At 35.0% G+C, this 17,292-nt stretch overlaps 1 protein-coding gene across 5 annotated transcripts in view; it reads right to left on the minus strand.

Annotated features, from left to right (window-relative positions):
* Window positions 1-17,292, minus strand: part of LOC111052837 (PAN2-PAN3 deadenylation complex subunit PAN3) — a 50,005-nt gene that overhangs the window by 29,954 nt on the left and 2,759 nt on the right. For 2 of the 5 annotated variants that reach the window (XM_039430817.1, XM_039430815.1), the window contains exons 2-5: window positions 12,068-12,176; window positions 3,653-3,733; window positions 3,087-3,191; window positions 1,112-1,294 (exon numbers count right to left, since the gene is read on the minus strand). In XM_039430817.1, the coding sequence (XP_039286751.1) occupies window positions 1,112-1,294; window positions 3,087-3,191; window positions 3,653-3,724 (360 nt within the window). In that variant the 5' untranslated portion in view covers window positions 3,725-3,733; window positions 12,068-12,176. The remainder of the gene's footprint in view (window positions 1-1,111; window positions 1,295-3,086; window positions 3,192-3,652; window positions 3,734-12,067; window positions 12,177-17,292) is intronic. The other 3 variants (XM_039430814.1, XM_039430816.1, XM_039430818.1) reach the window with 2 other exon arrangements.

Here is a 17,292-nt window from a genome sequence, read left to right on the forward strand (position 1 = left end):
ATATTTTTCAATTTTCCACTTGAAACATTCAAAATTTTATACTACAATTTGGTAGGGTTGTTTTAAAACAAAAATAAAAAAATAAATAATAAAGCAAACTACTGTTACCATCCTAGAAATTCAACTAGTTCATGTACCATTTTCAAACGTTAACACTCAAGCACAAAAAGCAAACCTGCAAAGCGACTATTTTATAACATAAATAGACAAACCCTACTTATATCTCATAAGAAGAGTATATTCTGGCCAATAATGTGCAAAAATTGTTATTGATCCAATAATATAATCTAATTGAAAAAATACGAAATCAAAGTGAATTGGGAATACACTGAAACAAGAAACCAAAGCTAGGCAATTCAAAATTCTCCATTTGCAATTAGAGAGAATTTTTAGAGGGATTGGAAGAATTTTGAAGAAAAAAACGGAAGAGAACGACTAATATAAACATTCATATTCAATTATGGGAGCAGAAATGACAAAATTTGAGAGAATTAATAGGTTTAAACATTCCTTTCACGAATTCAACGAATACTGGGTTGGAGCTATTTGAATTGTGTTAATCTATTTGAATGGGACTCTCCAACCCATGCATCAATAAAGACAGTTTTAATAATAGGCTGTTATTTTTGCAACTTATCAAACATGTAAAAACATTTTTGTGGATGCTCTTACAACGGTTCTGGTATTGGGTGTTTTGCTTGTTGCCTACAGATTCTTCTACTTGTGTTTGGTTAATAAGCTGATTAAACAACTATGTGCTTATTATGACTGTTTTGGAAGTAGTTAATCGAAGGTTTCAAATGTTGACGGGTTGGAACGTCTTCACAAGTGAGCTATCGCAGTCCAACTTGTTACAGGTATAGGTCCTAGCATCCTATTTTTGTAGCACGGATGAGTGCGTTTTGAAAGAATAAATTGAATAATACGAATATATAGGTTTATTGCTGGTAATTCTAGACCCTGAACCGAATAATCAACTATCTAGACGACTATTTCAAATGACTGATTAAAAGAAATACTAGTGCCATAATAAACAACACTAAAAATGGATTGGTGCAATAAAGAAACGGTGGTTTTAGGAGAGGAATAAGAGATTTGTTTGGATACCCACCTGATATGTAGTGGACGTGTTATCTAAGAGCGGAGTGGGAGAGCAATTGAGGGGGAGAGGAGTGGTGGGAGGGGTGGTGTGCGGGGGAGAGGCGGGACTTTCAACTAAATGATTCCGATTTGAATAGGCAGCGACCAGGTTGGGGGAACCGGCAGACACACTGCGTGGCATGAACTCGGGGCCCTGCAAGAACAATCACATCTTGCTCAACTGCATTAGTTGCCAACTGGAGCCACGCTTTACCCAATCCCACCACAAACAACACATTCACTCACATATTGTACACGCAATATTATACAAATATAAGACCTGTACATCGATCACCCTTAAATCACACCACAACCCCAGCAAACAGCAAAACAGACTCGACTTTTATTACGCATGTTTAATTAGATTGTTTGGGAAACACCCATACAGTTGTGTATAGTTTGTATTAGTCTTAGTAGGAAACGTTTTATGGATTGTTTTAGGGTTGAATATAAAGCAAGAGGATAGATTCTTACTTTGTATAGCAGTATTTTATCAATAGGCTACTAGATTCTCTAGAGCCCCGAACAAATGATCCTAGCCTAACCGTACTTTTTTGTACCAATCAACATTACATACGCAAAATTTAATAGCTTCCACACTGAATTCTCTCCCCCCAGGTTATTAATTAGCTAATAGTGATATAGAATGAGTTGAAGTTAAATCGTTCGGAGCCTTAGAACCAATATCTTTAGTTTCTTTTAGAGAGTCTTAATACATCAGTCTCCCAAATACTCTACTTCAAGCAATATTGTTGGAAATAATCTTGAAATCTGAAAGATCTATAAACTATAACTGATAGTTCTGTGAACAGTGGACCTCACGCAGTATTCTCATCCACAAGTACCTGATGTCACCTGTTTTAAATGCTAACAAACTCAGTTCACGTTTGAATTTGTATTCCATATGATATAACTCTTCCAGTTCCGTGATAATCTTTCCATCTGATGAAAGTTCATTTTTTACAGTCAAAAATATTATAATTTCTTCAGCATTATTCATTTCATTTGATTATTTTTAATCACCTATTAAATTAGTTTTTTTCAAATGTGAGAATATTGATGCTGATGGGCACGCATAATAATACCATGACACTGCAAAACATAATATTGAAACCAAAGACCTTAAAGATATCTTTAAGGTCTTTGATTGAAACTATAGACCTTATAGAAATACAGAAATAGACTGGCTTCTCCAGACATCTGTGTAATCACTTGTCAGCTAATTGATTATGAATAATTCTATAGTCTGATTAATCATCCTATCTTCAGAGTAGATGATACATATAGTAATATCGGAGTATGGAGGAATTCCTTTTCTTTTCATATTATCCTTAAAATGCAAAATTTAAAAAACCTTGTGTATACATCGACGCGCATTTGAAAAAGGAATATTTCTGCCAAATCTAATAGAATTCTATGAACGCGTATCGCCGTAATTGCGTTACATACTTACTTACAGACAAAAGAATATCAGACTTAAAACATAGACCTCACTACGTTCAGTTAAAAATGTGTGCACACGGAGAGAGTTAGGCGTACCGATTTCCAGCGGTTTTGATAGCATATATTCTGTGTGTACTCATTCTTAATAAACCAAATAACTTTCTTCAAGTTCAACAAATGAATATTAGAATAATGAGTGATCATTATTCTTTTAATATTACATTTTCATGGTTGAATAAAATATCTACTATTTTTATGTTACTTGAAAAACTTTGGTTTCGAGCCGTTGATATCATTTAAAATATATCGAATGAAAATTAAAACAAAATCAAGAATTCTTGACAGTATAAAATGAATTGCATAGAACAATGTGAGTCTCATTTTTTAAAATAAAGTATTGCTATGATACTTTATCATTGGTACTTTTATGATACTTTTTAGTTGGTGATAGTTAGTAATATGATGAGACGTGATGATAAAAATAAACAGACTTTACTTCTTACCTTTTTCATGGCCAAACTTGATAAAGGGTCCAAAGAAAGACCAGAAACATTTTTGACAAGGGAAGATACACCAACTGTCGATACAGGAGGTCCTTTATTTTGACGCTGAAATTAGAAAACGAGCGGTTTAAGACGTTATTAATGGACTATTAATTATAACTAGTTAATTTAGAACTATAATTACTATTTTACATAATTAATTACATAATTAACTATAATTTAGAATAATTGGGATAATTATCCAATAAAACCAGAATATCTTCAAGCTTTACACTACAAAAATTAAATACTAGCGTGTTTAGATGAAAATAGCTCAAAAAGATCAAAAATTTTGATTGACTAAAGCCTTTGATTATAGGGGGGTAAATTATCAATATAAGAGATGGATAATCATCAACCGATCAACATTTTGTATTTCAGCAATAAACAGATATACCAACTAGTAAATGCTTATGATCATTACTGTTACTAAGAAAATGAATTTTCATATTTTCAGACAGAATCAGATAATTTTGATTTTTTTTGCAATACGTAAAATACGGTATTTGATTGGCAGACTATTTTACCATGTAAGTTGCCAGTTTTGATTCTTGAGGGACCCCGTTGACTTGAGAATAGGAAAGAAACATCGGATCCATGTTGAAAACCTGTGGGGATAAAAATTAATTATGGTTATTAATGATAAAACTATGCCCCAATGAAGTATTAAATGCAAAAAAGTATATAAATAAAATCAAAAAATTAAAAACTAGAAATTAGAAAATAAATCGAGTAAGGTCATTGCATTATTTCAGTAAGGTAACTATTTTAAACACAATTTAATCATTTGTAGAATAATAGTTTTAAAAACATGTTAGAGACCATGAATTTAATGATTGAGTGCAACATGAAAATATCTATACATTTTTTGTTATATCATAATAGAATATTTATTTTGTTCATAAAAACCATATAGAAATCTTGAAGTAGTGCCGTTTGTTTTTGAAAAATTTGAAATAATTCAACAGCTAGTTTCGGTGAAATAAATGGTACTTCAAGATTTGTATATTGTTTTTATTAATTTAAAAAGTAGCCCATGTGAATGAAGTGTTTTTATTTTGTTCAATATAATACCGATACAGACTCACTCCATAAAGTTGACACAAGTTGGTACAATCATTAGAGTAAACGCGCACTAGCACGGCCAAGACCAAGAAAGTTTTTGTCAAAGTACTAATATACCAACAGTCCTGGACGCAGACTGGTCGTAGGCAGTGCGCGTTGCTTCACATCATTTCAGGTTGTCCTGGCTGCAAGTTCTTGGTCAGGGTTGTGGTCTGGTCGTGCTAGTGCGCGTTTACCCTTACATTACATCAATCTACTGTCAGCACAGTAAAAAATAACTTTTAAAACTTTACATTTAGACATTAGGTAATCTAAAAATAAAAAATCTGGTGTGGCGCACTCACTCAACTTTCCTTGCCATTATGAAAATTGATCACCTGACGCTAGTGTTCACGCGCATCTCAAGTCTACTTATAAACAAAGATCTGAGCCAGCTGGTGACAGGACAATAACGATGGAGATATACGAGGTCTGCTATCTTTTCCACTCGAAATTTTTTGTTAAAATTGTATCAGAAGCCTGATAATTGGGAATACTAAATAAAACTTTGCATATATGGGGCGGAGCTCCTGAAATTTTACAGATATGGGACTTGTGGCAGTTGATAGAGCTTATCAATGACTATTCTAGGTATTAATTTAATCAGAATCGTTGGAGCCGTTTTCGAGAAAATCGCGAAAACCCCTGTTTTTGACAACATTTTCTTCTTTTTAGCCGCCATCTTGAATTGCATTTGATCGAAATTGTTCATGTCGGATCCTTATATTGTAAGGACCTTAAGTTCCAAATTTCAAGTCATTCCGTTAATTGGGAGATGAGATATCGTGTACACAGACGCACATACACTCATAAACACACACACACACACACACACACACACAGAAATTTAGAAATTGGGGTACCTTAATTTTTCGGAAAGCAATACTTTCCTTACCTATGGTAATAGGTCAAGGAAAGTAAAAAATACATAACATTACATTATTAAATTACACTAATAAGTCGATAAAAAAATATTAGTATGGATTTTATTGGTGGAGAGTTCCTGGCGGAAGTTCCACCTTGCCTGAATATATCATTTAAGCCGTCAATTTGCCTTACGTCTGTCATATTTCAGCCGAGACCGACAGTTTAACGTGCCCATCCGATAAATCGATAAATTATCAAAGTTGAGCCAATACTGTATAAGTCCACATTGAAAAAGGACATGTCTTTGACATAAACATGTGATATACGGTAACAGGAAAACACTTATATTGAAAAAACGGAAATATAATATTAATCTAAATATATTCAAATATCTAATGTCGTGATCAATGCAAGGTTTTCCTGCAAAGATCGTGTCAAGTAATTAAATTTAATTCACCACAAATAACCTCATGCACTTATGATCTTTCTTTGGAAACATCTAGAGCTGGGATTCTAAATATTTTTTTGAATTTTTATGATTTAAATTTGTATAACTCAGTTGTGAATAATTTGGGTGGGACTCTGGATCTTGTATTAAGTAAAATCCACGTTGAAGTTGTCAGGAGTGATGACTTCCTCCTCCCTGAAGACGGCTATCATCCTGCATTATTTGTTGAGGCCTCATATTCAGATTCTGAGGCTGATAATGCTCCAGCGGATACCCAGGAATTACGTTATAAATATCCTAAGGGGGATGTCTCAAACTCTACTGTGGATTGAGAGACCGCTGTTGGGACTCTTTATTCGGTTGTGTTGATGTCGACTCGGCTGTTGATGAATTTTACAAAATCATGTACTCACACTTGGATGATTGTATTCCGAAGATTAAAGTGAAAGAGCACAATCCTAAATATCCTCCTTGGTTCTCTGCAGATATAGTATCTGATCTAAAGATGAAGAATAAATGTTCAAGGAAGAGGAAAGTTTCACCTCATCACGACAATCTTTTTAAAACTTTGAGAGCATCCTTGAAGACTAGAATTACTTTAGCATATAACTATATACATTCCATTCAATCTGGTCTGTGTGGTAACGTAAGAAATTTTTGGACATATATAAATTGCAAGAGAAGTGGAGTCGACTATGACGCTGAATTGGGAGTCCTACATTGGTTCTCATATTGTGGATGGATTTGCACGTTACTTCGAGCCTGTTTATGAGGCTGATACACCTGTTTCACCTGATGCATGCGGGGGTTGTCCGGGTATGTCTGGCGGCTGGGATTGAGTGTGGGCATTGGTAATGTTTCTTCTGATGAGATCCTATCTGCTATAGCGGGATTAAAATCTGGTTGCTCTGAAGGCCCTGACTTGATTCCCACATTTATTGTTAAGGGTAGTGCAACAGTTCTTCTTCAACCTTTAAAGTTTATTCTCGATCTAGCTATAAAAACTTCTAAATTCCCTGAAAAATGGAAGATTGCTCGAATAACCCCGGTTTTCAAGTCGGGGAAAAGAACAGACTATTTTGAACTGTTTTTCCAAAAAAATTGAAAAAATACTACATGAAATTATATTTGGACAGGTCAAGAGAGTTATTGCGGAGGAGCAACATGGTTTCTTACCAGGGCGCTCCATTGTAACTAATCTAATGGTTTTCAGCAATGAAGTGTCCACAGTGTTAGACGGTTGAGGAAGTGTTGATGACATATATACAGATAGGCATTTGATACAATAAATCATAGATTGTTAATTAATAAACTCAGAGTAATGGGTTTCTGTGATAACTTGGTCAAACTTCTGGAGAGTTACTTGCATTTGAGATTGCAATATGTTATGATACATAATCATAAATCTGATTCAGTCTATTGTTCATCTGGCGTGCCACAGGGCTGTAATCTTGGGCCACTACTTTTTCTATTATTTATCAACGATCTTCCTTCATTTATTAAAAATTATTTTTGTCTCATGTACGCTGACGATGTTAAACTATTCAGAGAAATAAAGAATGTCAATGATTGCATTAACCTTCAGAGGGATGTTGATAGTTTATTAATCTGGTGTGAAACTAATAAACTGAGAATAAATGTGGCCAAGTGCAAAGTTATTAGTTTCACTCGACAGTTGGCTCCTTTTGAAAATATATATAATATTGGTGGCACCCCTTTGGAAGAGATGAAAATTTTCAAGGATCACGGTGTAGTGTTTACCTGTGATTTTACTTTTAATTGTCAAGTGGACTTCATATGCAGTAGGGCTAATCAGCAAATAGGTTTCATCTTGAGGATATGTTCACCATTTAGTGATGTTGCCCCTCTCTTATTCTTATACAAGTAACTAGTTAGAAATCTCCTAGAATATGCCTCTGAGATCTGGAGTCCATATTACAATGGCCAAATTCTCGTTCTGGAGCGTTTACAAAACAAAATTCTGAGATATATGTATTAGAAGAAGTTTACTGTCTACTGTCAATTTGATTTCCAACTGATACACTGAGGTATATTTGGAATTGAAACATTAAAATCAAGGAGGGATGTCAGATCCCTTATTTTCCTTTACAATTTACTAAACAATGGAATTGTTTGGAAGAAAAATTCAGATTCTGCTCATTTACTTTCTAAACTTAATATCTACATTTCATCCATAGCTCGTCGTTCTTCATTTTCTTTTCTTGTAACACGCTCCAGAACAGTAAGTCATTATAACTCTCCCATTAATAGAATCCAGAGGCTTTTCAATCTCTTTTCTGGGCGCCTAGACGTCTTTGTGTGCTCTCGTGGCAGATTCCGCAACACTCTGAAGGCTTAATTTAGGATAGATATTTGTTGCCAGGTTTTCCGTGTGACATTTTTCTTTTTTTTATGAAATTTTTTCTCCTCAGTGCCCACATGATTCTTTGTTCTGTATTACATGGTTTGTGCTCATGTAAGATATTGTAAGTGCATATTTTTCCACCTCTCATATTTTCTCTTGGAAAGTAGTTTTAGCAATAAATATTAGATAGGGTTTCTATAAAAAAACATATTTCTATTGTCAAGACGCTTTTTTGTTATTAAATTTATTTAGTTCTTATTTCATATTACTCTTGTTTTATTCTTAGCTTGTTATTTATTTTAATCTAATTTTAGAATGAAGAATGTTGTTATCTTTCAAGGAGACATATAAGGGTGAACCTGTTGTCTCCATGTATGTATTTATGCAAAAAAAAAATTGCGTCATAAAAAAATAAAAACATAAAACTTTGCTAGGGAAAATAATAACTTTAAAACCTATCGATTGTTTTTCTAATAAAAAGATAGCTGGGCCTCACTTGTTCTGATTTGTCCCAAATATGTTTCTGATCCGTTTGAGGGTTAAGTATAATTTTATTTTTAAAATATTTAAAGATGGCACATTCTTATTTTATTCTCAATACTGTATCTGTAATTTTCACAACTGTAAGCTTATCAAGTGGAAGAGAATAACCTGAATGGATTTGGTCAAGATTGTGAAAGGCTTCAAGAACTCAACTAGCCCTGACATCTATGGCTTGTCTACAGCCTTGATAAAATCAGTGATCACTTCAATAGCGCTACCTTTGAGTGAACTGATAAATGACTGTCTGGAGCAGGGTGTTTTCCCAGACCTTCTCAAGATAGCCAGGACAGTGCCAATTTTTAAAAAGGTGACCCAGAAGAACTGATCAACTATAGGTCTATATCACTCATACCAATTTCTACAAAGATTTTTGAGTCAGTCATGTACATTCAGCTTTCTGCCTATTTCGAGAAAAGTTCCCTTCTTACAAAAGATCAGTTTGGCTTTTGCCAAAGGAAATCAACCACAGATGGTTGAGACCATACTTCAGACAATGGAAAATAAGAACTCGATTGCTATGACTCTTTGTGATTTAACAAAAGCATTTGATTGTGTCTCCCATGATATACTGTTGGGGAAACTTGCAAAATATGGTGTATGTGGATTTGCCTTGAGAACAATGGAGAGTTACCTTTTGGATCGCAGACAAGTTGTGACAATAGATGGAGCCAAATCTCAAGAACTTAAGATCAACGTCGGAGTTCCACAGGGTTCAAATCTTGGTCCTCTGTTTTTCCTCATATATATCAATGATGATATATATCATATATATCTCAGTATGGAGGGAAAAAGCATTACTGCTCGCTGATGACACTACTTTAGTCGCCCAAGATAAAGATCCTTATTTTGCTATTCTCATGTCAGCCCAATTGCTGGAGGAAGCCAGCTCGTGGTTCAGAGTGAACAGGCTGTGCATGAACGAGGCCAAGACATAAAATGTTCTGTGCCCCTTGAAGCGTAGTCCACCTTACTTTGGTGAGCCCGAAGTTAAACTTCTTGGATTTATGGTGGATGCCTCTCTGTCATGGGATCAACATTAAGAATATGGTCTGTAATCGACTCGCCAAGGTTATCTACCTGAAGCAGAAGTTGAGAAACATTGTATCTAAAAGTTATCTGGCTACTGTATATCATGCCCTTTTACACAGTCACGTCAATTATGGAATTGTACTCTGGGGTCATTCAAGCAGTTGTGAGAGGATTCTCCTTCTCCAAAAAAAAGATTCATACACTGCAAGCAAGAAGCCAATTCCATGATCATAACACCAGGAGGCGAAATGACATCAACCTACCTTACTCAAGACTGACTAAATCACACAGCAGCTATCCCATTCGCACACTAAAGATTTTTAATAGACTTTCTAAGTGTATTCGTGAATTGGAAGAAATATCATTCAGGAAAGTACTGCGAGATAAACTGCTTAGCCTCCCACTCTACTCATTAGGTGATGAGATGACAAGTTTTATCCACCTATTTGGCATGCCATCTTGATTAAGTATTTTGTAATTAGTGAGGACTTTTGTGTTTGAAGTTTTCACTGACGAAATCTATCCAGCACAAGCTGGTCATGGATTGATGGAGAATTAATATTTTCTCTGGTCGAGGGTACAACACGACCAGAGGAGTTAATCACAAATTAAAAAAATAAAATTGATAACCTATGATGTAGAAATTTTAGACATAAAAAACATTTATACGGTAATACCAATGGGAAAAAATCATTAAAATGAAGAAAATAAGAATGAAAAAGTATGGAACATTTTTTCATTGAACTAATTGTTCTCCATGATTGATTCTATTATACAGAAGCCAGCTTTTTGTTTTCGATTTGAATGAATTGATTGGAACCATTTCTTTAATAGCGTACCCCTGAGCAGCTGATGCTGTCATTCTGGGGATTGCCAAGTCCATGCTCCTTCTGCGTGTTCCTTGCGGGTGATTCAGATTGATGAAGAATATTGTGGGTTCTTTTTGGTGAATTTTAAAAGTCTGTGAAATGTGAATCTGTCTGATGCTGAGCTCCAAGAATAGTAATACTGAAGGGAAGAGTGGATGTTTGCGTCCTATTATTCTCAAAATCAGCTTCTGAACCTTGAAGATAGGATTGATGTGGCATAAATTTGTAGCTCCCCAGGCCAAAGTGCTATAGACTCGACTATTGCATAATAAACATTTTTTATCATATCTGTTGATAGTAGCTGTCTGAATTGGATGAATTTGTAAATCTTTTTTTTATTTTAGCCGTTTGATGTAAGATGTGTTTATTCCAGCAAAATAATTAATCTATTATGACTCATAAATATTTTATATTGTATGTGCGCTCTACTGAAGGACAATTACAATTCATACTATCCCATTTGCAATGATGTAGTTTGATTGTCTGCTTAGAAGGTTTCTTGGAATCTTTCTGTGAGAAAGTAATAAATTTTGTTTTTGAGGCATTAATCGTCAGAATGTTATTGAATAGCCAGGTGGTAACTTTTCCCATTCTAAGTTCAGCTGACCTGAAGAATTCATTCCAGCTGGTTCCCCGGAATAATACTGCTGTGTCATCGGCAAAGGCGATAACTTGCCACCGACATCCATAGAGCACAGATCGTTGGCAAAGATGAGGTAGGGTATTGGTCCAAGAACAGTTCCTTGCGGTATTCCAAAGCTAACTAGAAGGCCATCTCCTGCACTTGGGCTACTCCCAATCCTGACTCTCTGTCTACGATTTTCCAGATATGACTTGAACCATTCTGAGTCAACACCTCTTACACCCATAGCCTGAAGCTTTTTCAGTAAAATGTCATGTGATACTGTATTGTCAAACACCTTTGCTAGATCCAAAATGAACTTTCAATGCTAACCTGAAAAATGAATTCTTACAATACCGAAATAAAACAAGCTAAATTCAATTATTATAAAAACAAATTAGACGAAGTCTCAAACAATCCCAAGAAGTTTTGGTCAACTGTAAATGAAGTTTCTGGTAGACCTAATAAAAAGCTAGCATTTCCGGTCGATGTTTTCGCGCAGGCTGGGCGGACTCAACAGAATGCTACCGATGTTAGCATCAATTTCAATAAGTTTTTCGCCTCAGTGGGGAAGAGCTTGGCCGACTCGCTAACTCCTATGGGTGAGCCAGAAATAAATGATTCCGATCATGCTATCGAGTCCCTATTTGTATTCCAGCCTGTTACACAAGATGAGCTTAAGAACGTAATTGATAGCATGAGAGGTAATAGCGCCCCAGGCCACGATAGTATACCTGCTAGGGTAATCAAAGAAAATGTTCACATCCTCCTACACCCTATTCAACATTTAGTAAACTTGAGCTTCCAGGCAAGTGAATTTCCAGACATTCTGAAAATTTCAAAAGTAATTCCAATTTATAAATCAGGCACAAAAAATAATTACACCAATTATCGTCCCATTTCACTATTGTCTATACTTTCAAAAATCCTTGAAAGATGCGTAAAGATACAATTAATGCAGTACTTGAACAGACATAACCTTCTATCCACCTCACAATACGGTTTTCAGAAATCAAAAAATTCTTCTGATGCATTATTTGATTCATCTAAATATATTGCAGATAATATAAAAACGAGGAACAAAGTAATTATTACCTATCTTGACCTAGCAAAAGCATTTGATTCAGTCGACAGGGAGAAGCTCTTGACAAAACTGGAGATGATGGGTATCAAACAACCAGCTTTACAGTGGTTCAGGAGCTACCTGAAAGACAGAGTTCAATATGTTCAGATCAATGATAGTTTGAGTGGCCTGGAGCAAGTTGATTACGGGGTTGTGCAGGGGAGTACTCTTGGGCCTATTCTCTTCTTGATATATGTTAATAATCTACCACTGCTGAGCATCAAAAGTAAACATTTTTAATTTGCTGATGATACGGCTGTGGTCTCAACTGGTAAATTATGGGACGACGCATACAGGAACGCTACAGCTGACTTGTCTAGAATTAAGGCCTGGTTTGACCACAACTCTTTGACTGTCAATATCAGCAAGACCAAGTACATGCCTATAGTAACCCGTAATCAGCAAGATCCAGGACACAAAGACCTGATACTTCACTCATGTGGGGACTCTACCTCAATTTCCTGCAACTGTCAAAACTTAGAAAGAGTTAATCAATATAAGTACCTTGGGATAACAATTGATAACACCTTAAGCTGGAGTCCGCACATCCAGTTGGTGAAGCAGCGACTTAGAAGGCTACTGTATGCTTTTTCCCAGTTGAGTCAAGTTTTGACTAAGAAGCAGTGTAAGACAGTCTATTACGCATACGTCCAGTCTATTATACAGTATGGCATACTGGTCTGGGGAGGCCTTCCTGCTACCCTCCTTGAACCGCTTGCGGTGTCGCAGAGACAAATTATCAAAACTGTTTTAAATAAGGAATGCCGATATCCAACAGCACAACTTTTTACAGAATTTACAGTACATTAAATCTTTATTGATCTACCTAAAAACTAATAAACTTAAAATTTTATCAGATATTTTACATACCTATCCTACACGGTATAGAGCTAACTTCGGTTTTGCGACACCGCAGGTGGTTCATGGAGTGGAGCTGAGGACACCTTTTTATTTGGCTCAAATGGTCTATCGTAATTTGCCCGCTGAGATAAGAACTGATATGGATGAATGCAGTGGGGCTGCATTCAAGCGTAAGGTGGAGGGGTGGCTATACCGTCTGGGCTGGGAGTCGTCAGAAAGCCTGCTTCAGTCTGTTTATTGGCACTAAGATCATCTCTATTAATTTGATAGCTTTTCTTATACATACATAGATTTCTTTTCATTTTTGAGATTATAAATTTTCATAACTTACCTTTCTTCTCTTTATATTTACCACACACTTTATTTAATCGTTTATAGATTTACATATTCATATGTGTGATTGGCAAGGCACTGGTGACTCTGTACTGTACTCTGTCTCTGTGAAGTGTGTGTAACATGCCTCAAGTAAAACGTTTGAGTTCAATGTATTGGTTTGACTTAAAGTAAAAATAAAATCAGTAATAATGTTCAAATAATCGTAATAATTTATTTCTTCACCGATATAACCTTCAACAGGTTATGGGCCCAGGCTGGATCTTTCGTGTGCAAGTAAAAAAATTTTTTTTAACCTAAATACTCTCGTGCAAGACAACAATGGAAGTTCGGAGATTCAACTCTAAAATAGTAATACCGGTGAAGTGATTGAACTCTAGTAAAAACATTAAAAGTAAAAGTAAAATACCCAAAAGTAAAATCAGGTAAGGCAATCGAGTTCAAAGTAAAAATGGCTGGTTCCAGTGATTCGGACTTGGGTATGGTTGGAAAGCTATCCAACGATGAAGACTTTCAAATGTGGAAATTTAAAATTAAAATTTTGTTCGACTCTCAAGGACTTAGTGATATTGTTAATGGAAAAGAATTAAAACCAAACGACCCTAGTAAAGAAAAAGAACTTTCTATTTTCAATTTGAAGGACGCTAAAGCCAAGAAAATAATAATAACTACAATTGACTCAAAACCTTTGAATCACATTTTGAACTGTGAAACTTCATGTGAAATGTTAAAAAACTGTGTCAAATCTACGAACGTGATGAAAAACAACAGAAATTTTCTCTAATGCAGGACTTTTCAATTTTACACTAGAGGCTAATGAAGACATTGCTAGTTTCATCAGCCGTCTGGAAAATTTGACCCATAAATTGAAATCTGTTGGACACGAAATCGATGACGAGATGGTTATTGGCAAAATATTCAGCTCCCTGCCCAGGAAATACACCCACTTTCAAACTTCGTGGGAAGCAACCGCAATTTGTGACAGAAATCTCACAAACCTAACCTCCCGGTTGGTGAATGAAGAACGCAGACTATCTACTGATAAAGGTGATTCTGTGCAACCAGTGGTATTCAAAACATCGGAAATCCAGTGCTACAGATGCAAAAATTATGGACATATTTCCCGTGAATGCAGAAATAAAATGAAACAGAAAAGTGGTCTATTCTGTAGTATTTGCAAGAAGAATAATCATGAAGACAAAGACTGTTACTTTCGTAAAAAACAGAATGATAAGAAGAAGAACCAAGTATCCTTTTTAACTACTAATTCTAATATAAAATACTATGACACTTTCGTAATTGACTCAGGGTCTACTTCACATATGGTAAAATCTAAATCACTATTTGATAGTTCCATTCCAATTAGTTGTAAAGTAGGAGTAGCCAAGGAAAATGAATCAATGTTTGCTCTTGAGGTAGGAAACATCAAATCAGACAAATGCAACTTAAATAATGTTTTATATGTTCCAGAACTTTCTAAAAATTTGTTATCTGTAAGTGCTATCACTGAGAACGATGGTAAGGTCTTATTTAGTGGAAATAGGGTTGAGGTGTTGAAAGACAATGAAGTCATTATGGAAGGCATAAAAAATTCGAATGGTTTGTTTGAAGTTGACTTGAAAATGCATAATTCAAATTCAGTCCATCATGTAATGACTAGCACTATTTCACCCAAGTCTAATGAGTCTAATGAAGTAGAATTATGGCATAGGAAGCTAGGCCACCTTGGTGTAGATAACATGAAAAAGCTCATAAATCTTAGTGAGGGAATGAATATTAAAACTAAAATTGATGACTTTTCCAAAAACCCATGTGAAATATGCTTGTCTGCTCGCCAAACAAGGCAACCTTTTAAAACAGTCAGGGAAAGGGCAACAAGACCCCTTGAAATAGTACATACTGATGTTTGTGGGCCTATTACCCCGGTAAGTTGGGACAATAAAAGATACATGGTTACTTTTCTAGATGATTTCACACATTTTGTCATGGTATTTCTTATTCAAAATAAAAGTGAGGTATTTGATATAATGAAACAATTTGTAGCTGAAGTAGAGGCAAAATGGCATTCTAAAATTTCAAAATTTCGGTGTGATAATGGTGGGGAATATTCTAGTAATAAAATCAAGGATTGGTGTCAAAATAGAGGGATTTTCATGGATTTCACCATTCCATACACTCCAGAATTAAATGGAAAGGCAGAAAGAATCAATAGGACATTGCTAGAAAAGGTTAGGGCACTTTTGTTTGATTCAGGATTGAAAAAGGAAATGTGGGGTGAGGCTGTAAGGACAGCAGCTTATATTGTTAATAGAAGCCCAACATGTACTCTTGATTGTACTCCAGCTGAAAAGTGGTACGGTAAAAAACCAGATCTATCAAGACTACAGATTTTTGGAAGTATAGCATACAGTCATGTTGCAGGTAATCTTAAGAAACTTGACAGTAGAACCAAGAAGCTAACGTTTGTAGGATATTTGCAAAATGGTTATCGGTTGTGGGATGCTGATAAGAGGAAAATAATTGTTTCTAGGGATGTAATTTTTTCAAATGTTGAGCAATCTAACCAAGGTGAAAAGTATTCTGACCCCAAAGTATTCAAGATAAATCAAGGCTTTGACATTGAGGGAATCGCAAAAGGTAATGATCCAAACAATGTATTTGAAGAAATTGAAAATGATGGAGTACAAGAAACTGAAATAAATGAAGTTGAAGAAATTGAAAATAATGAAGTAGAAGAAACTGATACAAGTGAAGCTGAGGGTATTGAGATTGAAACAAATGATATTGAAGATGGAATCAATGAAGTAGAAGTAAATGAAGAAAGTGGAGAAGAAATGATGGATGAAAGTAATGAAATAAGAGGGAGAGAGAAAAGAGTGATTAAAAAACAGTGTGGTTGAAAGACTATGAAACCAGTTATCTTAGTCTACAAGTAGATGAGCCTCTTACATTTTCTGAAGCTATGAAATCAAACAATTCTGTAAAGTGGTTGGAGGCAGTAAAAACTGAACTAAATGCTTTGAAAGAGAATAATACTTGGGCAGAGGTAGATACTGTACCAGAAAACAAAGAAATTATTGATAGCAAATGGGTATTTAAAATTAAAAATGATGAGAAGGGTAACATTCAGTACAAGGCTAGATTAGTTGCTAGGGGGTTTCAACAAAAGGATAGCATAGATTTAAATGACATTTATGCCCCTGTGGCCAAATTGCCAACTTTTCGGATTTTCATGAGTGTTGCAAATAAATTAGGGTTTCCTGTATATCAGATGGATGTAAAAAATGCTTTCCTTAATGGTGATATCAAAGAAGACGTTTATATGTCATTACCAGAGGGAGTAGAAGGATTTAGGAATAAGGTTTGTAAACTTAAGAAGTCAATTTATGGTCTGAAGAAATCTCCAAAAGATTGGAATTCTAAATTTGATTCTGTAATGAAAATGAACAATTTTACTAGGTCTAAAAATGATTATTGCTTGTATTCTAAAATTGTGGAGGGTAAAAAGGTATTTCTATTATTGTATGTAGATGACATACTTATTTTTGGTTCAGATGAGAATGATGTTTCAAGATTGAAATCAGTCTTACAAGAAAATTTCAAGATGAAAGACTTGGGCTTAGTTTCTAATTTCTTGGGAATTAATGTCAAACAAGATATTGAGAAGGGGGTAACTGTTATTAGTCAGAAGGAGTATCTCAAACATGTATTGGAAAAGTTCAACATGCAGGATTGTAAGCCAATGGACACTCCCATGGATAAAAATTTCAACTTTGAATTATTGACTAGAGATAAGTCAGAGTCTGTAGAAATAGAAAAGAAATGTCGTAGACTAATTGGTTGTCTTATGTATGCTGTTGTAGGATCTAGACCTGATTTGTGTTGTACTGTATCTTTCTTGAGTCGATTCCAAAGTTGTGCCAGTGAAATGTTGTATAAAAATTTAAAACGTGTATTGAGATATGTAAAATGTACTTTAGATTTAGAGCTAATATATAAGAGA

Source organism: Nilaparvata lugens, chromosome 6 (genome assembly GCF_014356525.2).
Source record: "Nilaparvata lugens isolate BPH chromosome 6, ASM1435652v1, whole genome shotgun sequence".
Classification (NCBI taxonomy): Eukaryota; Metazoa; Arthropoda; class Insecta; order Hemiptera; family Delphacidae; genus Nilaparvata; species Nilaparvata lugens.